The following is a 10,033-nucleotide window of genomic DNA, read 5'->3' as shown; positions in this document are numbered from 1 at the left end:
GGCTTCAAAGAAATGGTCACCTCACCAACATTAACATCAAGCTGCAAAGACAATTTTTCTAGTGGTTCTTGTTTATGTTCATTACGTTTGTACAGATGCGACATACGACATTGGTAGGCGCCTGCTAGAGAGACTAACATGGGGGTAACATGGTGAGTGAATACAAGATACTGCTGTGAATAATAGGGGGTGTGTGCTCCGGGTTATCTGCTATGGATTCTTCATTTACATCATCTACTTGTAATCAGTGTTAACTGGAAGGCTTTTGCTGACCATACAATCGCAACTGACTCTGTCATCAACAATGTAGTATACCTATGTAGTGCAGTTGGATAGATATTGACACTGATTCAATTGTATAGGTGTGTTACATAGGTTTAGTCAGTGAGATTGTACAGCTGTGGTCAAAAGTTTTGAGAATAACACAAATATTATTATTACAAGCATTTCAGAAGTGTCAAACGCTTTTATTGACAATGTTTGCAGTGTTGAACCTTCTTTTTCAAGACCTCTGAAATTCTCCCTGGCATGCTGTCAATCAACTTCTGGGCCACATCTTGACTGATGACAGCCCATTCTTGCATAATCAATGCTTGGAGTTCATCAGAATTTGTGGGGTTTTCGTTCACCCGCCTCTTGAGGATTGACCACATGTTCTCAATGGGATTAAGGTCTGGGGAGTTTCCTGGCCATGGACCCAAAATTTTGATGTTTTGTTCCCCAAGCCACTTATCACTTTTGCCTTATGGCAAGGTGCTCCATCATGCTGGAAAAGGCATTGTTCATCACTAAACTGTTCTTGAATGGTTGGGAGAAGTTGCTGTCTGAGGATGTTTTTGTACCATTCTTTATTCATGGCTGTGTTCGTAGGCAAATTTGTGAGTGAGCGCACTCCCTTGGCTGAGAAGTAACCCCAAATAATGTTGGCATGACACAGGACTGATCATAGCGCTCCCCTTTTTCTTCTCTGAACAAGGTTTTTTCCGGATGCCCCAAACAATCTGAAGGGGAATTCATCTGCGAAAATTACTTTACCCCAGTCCTCAGCAGTCCAGTGCCTGTATCTTTTGCAGAATATCAGTTTGTCCTTGATGGTTTTTTCTGGAGAGAAGTGGCTTCTTTGCTGCCCTTCTTGACACCAGGCCGGCCTCCAAAAGGTTTTCACCTCACTGTGCATGCAGATGCACTCACACCTGCCTGCTGCCATTTCTGATCAAGCTCTGCACTGGTGGTGCCTCAATCTCACAGCTGAATCAACTGTAGGAGACAGTTCTGGCGCTTGCTGGACTTTCTTGGGCACCCTGAAGCCTTCTTCACAACAATTGAACCTCTCTCCTTTGAAGTTCTTGATGATCCGATAAATGGTTGATTTAGGGGCAATCTTAGTAGCAGCACTATCCTTGCCTGTGAATCCCTTTTTGTGCAAAGCAATGATGACTGCATGTGTTTCCTTGCAGGTTACCCTGGTTGCAGCGCTGAATAAAATATGATAGTCCATATAAATCAATGAAGAGCAGAGCTGAGATGAAACCTCCACCAAAACTTCCGTGTGCAAGAGAAAAGCACACCACACCCAGGTGCTTGTCAATCTGCTTACCAGAGGGATATAAAAAAAAAAGCGAAGTATGCATGTAGTACAAAGGCTCAATCAGTACATCCAGTTGGCACACTCCATCATAAATAGACAGATAAAGTTGTCACGTATCACCAGGAACTCGAAATTCACATGGGACGATGCGTGAATGGTGCGATCAACAGCATGGTACCCAATAAAGACAAAGTAACAATAGTGAAGCCCGTAAGGATAAAACACACATTTTTTATTGTAGTTTACTTACAGGAGTCAAATAAAACATCATCACAAAAACTGGAAAAGATAATCCGCGGTTCAAAAGCGTGCTTGCATCGGCCAGCCTGACATGTTTCATTCTATGTGGATATCATCAGAGGCGTGGCCAATGATGCAAGCACGCCCACATATATAGTAAACATCCTGGGTCACGCTACCCCCTGATAGGACAGCGTGAAACATGCAGCAGCTGTCAGAAAAAGCAAATCAAGCCCCGCATGCACACTAAAGGCGCTTAATATAAAAGATAGGAAGTATAAATCGCCCTCGTCTGTCCGCACATGCGCAGCTCAGTCATGCATTCCACCGCGATAGTAGAGTAAACCAGCTAGGTGAACGCAATGACGTAATGCCGCACATGACGCTGTTAATCCTAGACACGGAAAACAGCTCGGCCGTGAGTGCACAGCACAGCCGTGCGTCCCAAAAGGGAACAGCCCAATGAACGCAGTGATGTACATGACGCCGTCACTCCTACCAATGTAAACAATACGGCCGCGCATGCGCATCGCGATCACATCTCACAGGGAATCCTACGGCCGCAAATGCGCAGCATGGCCGGACAGATAGAAGGTGCAATTCTAATTGTTCTCATTAGAGATGAAAGGACAAAAGGACACCAACATAAAATGAAGCCAACTTATCAAGTGGCGAACTATAGACACTGTTATTACACATTATTAAATAGATGTCTAAGAATATAGCGTAATTAATATAAATATGAAGATTGAATATACATTTCATTAGAAATAAAAATATTTCTGAAGATCAATATTCCGCATTGAAGAAGGTAAAAGGAGCCTCTCAAACACAATGCAGCAATCAGACAATATTGGTCTCCAAAGACAGAATAATGAATTCTAAAAAGCATAAACACTAAAAACAGCTAAAAACAACATTAAAAATCTTTGAATAAAAAAAAATATATGCTAAAAACGCCCACAAGTAATTAACGTATACGCATATATAAGATTTAGCTGTTATTAACCTCCCTGGCGGTTTTCCCGAGTGTGGCTCGGGGTTAAAATTCAGGACTATTAGCGGTAACCCCGAGCCACACTCGGGATTACATTGCAGGATCCTGGTGTGGCTTTACTTACCTTGTCCCCGGGATCCTGCGATGTCCCCCGCTGTGTCTGCAGGCTCCGTCCTCCTCTGAAGCCTCTCCGTGCCAGGCTCCGTTCCCTGCGAGCGGCGCGATGCACGGGGGCGGAGCCTGGCGGCAAATTCAAAAAAGTGTAAAATCATAACACATACAGTACTGTAATCTTACATGCAGTTTTATGTTATATATACTGTTCTTTCTGCCTGGAAACTGGAGATTGTCCATAGCAACCAAAAAGTGTCCTTTACTTCAAAAGTGGCTTTAGACCAGCTAGAAAACAGCGATAGTAAATTAGAACACTTGCAGAATTGAGCGATAGTGAATCGTGGGGAAATTTATTTTATTATTAATTTTTTAATTTTTTTTATCATTTATTTTTATTTATTATATTATAATTTATGTTTTTGTGTTTCAAACTTTATCATACCCAGGATATCTACTAGACTCTTGTTTGGACAGATTTAAGTATGTTATTGTTAAGAATTACAGACCTACAATATAAAACACCAAATTTCCATGCAAAATAATTGTACCGCTTTCAGCACCTAAAATCCGAAATAATCATACCGCCAGGGAGGTTAATAAAACAGTTTATATCCCAGTCGACATTCATGCCGAAAGGGGTATAACTTTTTATCTCGTATGTCCACCGGGTTTCGAGTTTAGAAATTTCCCGTTTGGATGAACTACCACACCAATGTGGATTAAACCTGTCAATGGCCACAAAAGTAGTCCCCTTAGGGTTTTGATCATGACACTCCAAATAATGTCGGGAAACGGTGTGTTTCAGAAATCCCTTTTTAATGTTTGTGGTATGTTCATTTACCCTTACGTGCATGGCCCGTGTGGTACGGCCCACATATTGCATGCCGCAGGGGCAAATTATTAAATAAACCACATTTAGTGAGGTACAAGTGATAAAAGTATTAATGTCAAAGATTCTACCCGTAGCGTGAGATCTAAATTGACATATTTTCCTACTTTTATCAATGTTGATGGCACAAACATTACAACACCGACAGGGATGATAACCTTTAGATTTTTGGAAGAAGGACACTCTATTCGGGGCATCCAAAATGTTGGGTGCAACTTGGAGTTTAAGAGGGGGATCTCCTCTAAATATGACTTGTGGCCGATCTGGGAGCACTGGACCCAAAAGTTTATCATTTTTAAGGACTCCCCAATGCTTAGAAAACATTTTTTTAATATCAGAATGCTGTTGGGAATAAGTGGTAATCATAGAAAAGTTATGTCCAATCTCACTTGATGAAGGTTTTTTCTTAATCTGTAAGATGGAAGTACGATCCATATTCCCCACTTCATTAATCACTAGATTCAAATCATTAGGTGAATATCCTTTTTCAGTGAATCTCTCTTTTAAATTAGCAGCCTGTATAAAAAAATCCTCCTTAAGGGTACAATTCCGCCGTAAGCGGAGGAATTTGCTTCGGGGTACCGACTTAAGCCATGATGGATGATGGCAGCTACCCTGTCCAATATACCCATTCCTATCGGTACTCTTAAAAAAGGTGGACATATTAAATACTCCATCCTTAACCTGTATGGTCAGATCCAGAAAATTAATTTTGCTGGTACTGCTCTCAAACTGTAACACAATCCCCAATTAATTATTGTTGAGTTGGTGCATAAAGGTGGTAAGTGATGACATATCACCTTCCCACAGGAGGAGGATGTCGTCTGTGTATCTACCCCAGAAGATCAATTCCGATCGTCTGTTGGAATAGACGACATCCTCCTCCCATTTGGCCATAAATTGGCCATACTGGGTGCGAATTTCGCACCCATAGCCACCCCTCTGTTTTGGAGGTAATGAGTACCTCCAAACCAGAAGTAATTATGGGTCATGGCATACTTCAATAGATCTATAATGAAATCTCGTTGAGCAGACTAGACTCTTATGTAACTTTGGTAAAAAATAAATAATTGGCTTTTGAGGTGCTAATGGGATTAAAAAGTCCCTCTCTTTCTTGTTAAGCAGTTTATTGCAAAAACCAGCATCTACCAGTACAGTACGTTCCTTTTTGTATTTAAAAATGGGATCATGGCTCAGAGGTATATAGGTGTCAGTATCGGACAGGATTCTATTCATTTCTGAAATATAAGAACTCTTGTCCATCACCACTATCCCTCCCCCCTTATCAGCGAGTCGGATAATAATATCATTCCTGTTTCAATGATTCTAATCCCTTATGAAACCTCACATTTTTATAACTCTTACTTATTTTCAACTTGTCCATGTCTTTTAGGACTAGTTCTTTAAACACCGATATGGAAGGTGGCATAAAGGTTGAAAAGGGAAGCATTAGAGAGACCTGAATGTCTCACTCCATCCACCTCTTTAGAAGTAATGGTAGCAGTTTGGGATAAAAAATGTCTTTTTATACTAATCTTCCTGATGTATTTTTGTACATCTATAAAGGCCCCAAACTTGCTAAAAGGTTTATCTGGAGCAAATTTGAGTCCATGATCAAGTACAAATTTCTCGTTTTCCGTAAGTGTACTTTTGCTAAGGTTAAAAATTCCAGCATCTCTTATAACCTTCGCCTTTTTCAATCGGTTCCTCCTCCCCCCTCTGGTCCCTCTCTTGGTTCTCCTCCCCTTTTGTTTCCCTGTGGGGCCTTGGGAAAAAAAGAGGAAGCAGAAGTGGATGGGCCAGAATGGTGCAGGGGACCTTGGTTATAATGTTGGGGTCTTCTAGGGGAGTAGTACCCAGGACTCTCCCATCCCGATCGTCTATAATCAGAATGAGTGTTGCCCGAGGTACAAATGGACGGGCGTTGAACTATATATCGGTCGTCATAACCACGACCACTATGTTCAACGTAATCATCATGATGTTCTTCCAAAGGTCCATAGCGGTTATGTGTTTGGATACCCTCAGAATATCCATAAGAGGAGTGATCATAAGAAACATGATCACTACTTCCCTGTTTCCTAGGGTGAACCCCCTTATTTTGAGGATTTCTGAAGGATAATGACTTATTATTATTTTTATTATTTAAAACCCTCCTCCAGCTTCCTTTAGGTGTATGGGTATTTTTACCTTCCCTGTCGGTAGCCTGAGTACCCAGAGGAGCAGAGGATTTCAAATGAGTGGTTGGCCTGGGGGAGGGGGCCCGTTCCTCCTTTAACGGGGTAGCCCTTCTGACCTGCCACTTGAACACCTGGTTCAATTTATAGTCCTCCAGGTCTCTGGCATATTTCTTCTTCTTTTTAACTTTCTGTCCAAGGTCCTCTTTCTCTAGAATTTTCCTAAGGTTGTCAGATTTGTTTTTATATTCCCCTGACTCTTTGTATATTAGCAGTTTGTCTTTAACTTCTGATATTTCCTCATCAAGCTTATTCAATTTGCGTCTTTTTGATTGACAAGAGTTCTTATGTTTCAGAAATGAATAGAATCCTGTCCGATACTGACACCTATATACCTCTGAGCCATGATCCCATTTTTAAATACAAAAAGGAACTTGCTGGTACTGGTAGATACTGGTGTTCGCAATAAACTGCTTAACAAGAAAGAGAGGAACTTTTTAATCCCATTGGCACCTCGAAAGCCAATTATTTATTTTTTACCAAAGGTACATAAGAGTCTAGTTAACCCTCCGGGGAGACCGATTATTAGTTTGTTGGACTCTATTACCTCTAGAATTGGGAAATATATTGACGGCTTTTTACAACCTTTGGTTTCTGCCACTCCCTCCTATATCAAAGATTCCGCGCAAATGATTCGTAGTTTTGAGAATTTGGAGTGGAAAGTGGGATACATTATGGCCACTGCGGACGTGGCGTCCCTTTATACTATTATTTCCCACTCAGATGGTTTAGAAGCCGTAGATTTGTTTTTGAGGAGAGATGCTGACTTGATTTCTGCTCAACGAGATTTCATTTTAGATCTATTGAAGTATGCCATGACCCATAATTACTTCTGGTTTGGAGGTACTCATTACCTCCAAAACAGAGGGGTGGCTATGGGTGCGAAATTCGCACCCAGTATGGCCAATTTATTTATGGCCAAATGGGAGGAGGATGTCGTCTATTCCAACAGACAATCGGAATTGATCTTCTGGGGTAGATACATGGACGACATCCTCCTCCTGTGGGACGGTGATATGTCATCACTTACCACCTTTTATGCACCAACTCAACAATAATTCATTGGGGATTGTGTTACAGTTTGAGAGCAGTACCAGCAAAATTAATTTTCTGGATCTGACCATACAGGTTAAGGATGGAGTATTTAATATGTCCACCTTTTTTAAGGGTACCGATAGGAATGGGTATATTGGACAGGGTAGCTGCCATCATCCCTCATGGCTTAAGTCGGTACCCCGGAGCCAATTCTTCCGCTTACGGCGGAATTGTACCCTTAAGGAGGATTTTTTCATACAGGCTGCTAATTTGAAAGAGAGATTCATTGAAAAAGGATATTCACCTAATGATTTGAATCTAGTGATTAATGAAGTGGGGAATATGGATCGTACTTCCATCTTACAGATTAAGAAAAAACCTTCATCAAGTGAGATTGGACATAACTTTTCTATGATTACCACTTATTCCCAACAGCATTCTGATATTAAAAAAATGTTTTCTAAGCATTGGGAGTCCTTAAAAATGATAAACTTTTGGGTCCAGTGCTCCCAGATCAGCCACAAGTCATATTTGGAGGAGTTCCCCCTCTTAAACTCCAAGGTGCACCCAACATTTTGGATGCCCCGAATAGAGTGTCCTTCTTCCAAAAATCTAAAGGTTATCATCCCTGTCGGTGTTGTAATGTTTGTGCCATCAACATTGATAAAAGTAGGAAAATATGTCAATTTAGATCTCACGCTATGGGTAGAACCTTTGACATTAATACTTTTATCACTTGTACCTCACTAAATGTGGTCTATTTAATAATTTGCCCCTGTAGCATGCAATATGGGGGCCGTACCACACGGCCATGCACGTTAGGGTAAATGAACATATCACAAACATTAAAAAGGGATTTCCGAAACACACCGTTTCCCGACATTATTTGGAGTGTCATGATCAAAACCCTAAGGGGACTACTTTTTGTGGCCATTTACAGATTTAATCCACATTGGCGTGGTAGTTCCAAACGGGAAATTTCTAAACTCGAAATCCGGTGGACATACGAGATAAAAAGTTATACCCCTTTCGGCATGAATGTCGACTGGGATATAAACTGTTTTATTAATAACAGCTAAATCTTATATATGCGTATTAATTACTTGTGGGCGTTTTTAGCATTTTTTTTTTTTTTTTTTTATTCAAAGATTTTTAATGTTGTTTTTAGCTGTTTTTAGTGTTTATGCTTTTTAGGATTCATTATTATGTCTTTGGAGACCAATATTGTCTGATTGCTGCATTGTGTTTGAGAGCCTCCTTTTACCTTCTTCAATGCGGAATATTGATCTTCAGAAATATTTTTATTTCTAATGAAATGTATATTCAGTCTTCATATTTATATTCATTATGCTGTATTCTTAGACATCTATTTAATAATGTGTAATAACAGTGTCTATAGTTCGCCACTTGATGAGTTGGCTTCATTTTATGTTGGTGTCCTTTTCATCTCTAATGAGAACAATTAGAATTGTACTTTCTATCTATCCGGCCATGCTGTGCATTTGCGGCCGCAGGATTCCCTGTGTGATGTGATCGCGATGCACATGCGCGGCCATATTGTTTACATTGTTAGGAGTGACGGCGTCACGTACGTCACTCCGTTCATTGGGCTGTTCCCCTTTGGGACGCACGGCTGTGCTGTGCATGCGCGCACTCATGGACGAGCTGTTTTCCGTCTCTAGGAATAACAGCGTCATGTGCGGCATTGCGTTCACCTAGCTGTTTACTCCACTATCGTGGTGGAACGCATGACTGTGCTGCGCATGTGCGGACAGACGAGGGCGATTTATACTTCCTATCTTTTATATTGAGCGCCTTTTAGTACGCATGCAGGGCTTGATTTGCTTTTTCTGACAGCTGCTGCATGTGTCACGCTGTCCTATCAGGGGGCAGCGTGACCCAGGATGTTTACTATATATGTGGGCGTGCTTGCATCATTGGCCATGCCTCTGATGATATCCACATAGGATGAAACATGTCGGGCTGGCCGATGCAAGCACGCTTTTGAACTGCGGATTATCTTTTCCAGTTTCTGTGATGATGTTTTATTTGACTCCTGTAAGTAGACTACAATAAAAACGTGTGTTTTATCCTTACGGGCTTCACTATTGTTACTTTCTCTTTATTGGGTACCATGCTGTTGATCGCACCATTCACTCATCGTCCCATGCGAATTTTGAGTTCCTGGTGATACGTGACAACTTTATCTGTCTATTTATGATGGAGTGTGCCAACTGGATGTACTGATTGAACCTTTGTACTACATGCATACTTTGCTTGTTTTTTATATCCCTCTGGTAAGCAGATTGACAAGCACCTGGGTGTGGTGTGCTTTTCTCTTGCACACAGACATTTTGGTGGAGGTTTCATCTCAGCTCTGCTCTTCATTTATTTATATGGACTATCATATTTTATTCAGCGCTGCATTTATGACTTTTTGTACTTGTGTTTGATGAATCAACAAACTATGCTGGCTGCTTATTATATTTATTAATATTTTAGTTAGCGCTGATTTTTGGTTACCGTTTTATTAGGTTACCATGGTTAACAGAGGAAGAACAATGATTTTACGCACCACCCTACTTTTAAAGCTTCCAGTCTGTTAGTCTAACTCAATCACCATTAAGAATGAGCTCCGGCGTGTTCGCACAGCCCACGTGCAGAGCCCGCCAGGAAGTTGGCGCTGCGCTAATCACAGGCAGTGAGACATTTGCCGATCTCTGCAGCCGTGCATCGGGACAATGTCCCACTGCCTGTGATCAGCGCAGTGCCGACTTCCTGGCAGTCTCTGCACGTGGGCTGTGCGGACACGCCGGAGCTCATCCTTAATCCTTTAATAATCTGACACCAGTGTTAACGAGAGAATCACTGACATGTGAGCTTGTCCTTTTGTGGCAGGGCTGAAATGCAGTGGAAATGTTTTTTTGGGATTA

General features: G+C 41.3%; 1 protein-coding gene across 1 annotated transcript in view; it reads left to right on the top strand.

Moving 5' to 3' along the window:
* Positions 1–39: 39 nt before the first annotated feature.
* The window catches only part of MED20 (mediator complex subunit 20), a 37,068-nt gene continuing 27,074 nt past the window's right edge, over positions 40–10,033 (top strand). Inside the window, exon 1 of the mRNA XM_073615939.1 lies at positions 40–152. Within this exon, the coding sequence (XP_073472040.1) occupies positions 139–152 (14 nt within the window). The 5' untranslated portion in view covers positions 40–138. The remainder of the gene's footprint in view (positions 153–10,033) is intronic.

This window comes from Aquarana catesbeiana, linkage group LG02 (genome assembly GCF_042186555.1).
Source record: "Aquarana catesbeiana isolate 2022-GZ linkage group LG02, ASM4218655v1, whole genome shotgun sequence".
Taxonomy (NCBI): domain Eukaryota; kingdom Metazoa; phylum Chordata; class Amphibia; order Anura; family Ranidae; genus Aquarana; species Aquarana catesbeiana.
Note: the sequence above shows the minus strand (reverse complement) of the source record. Positions and strands in the feature narration are given on the sequence as shown.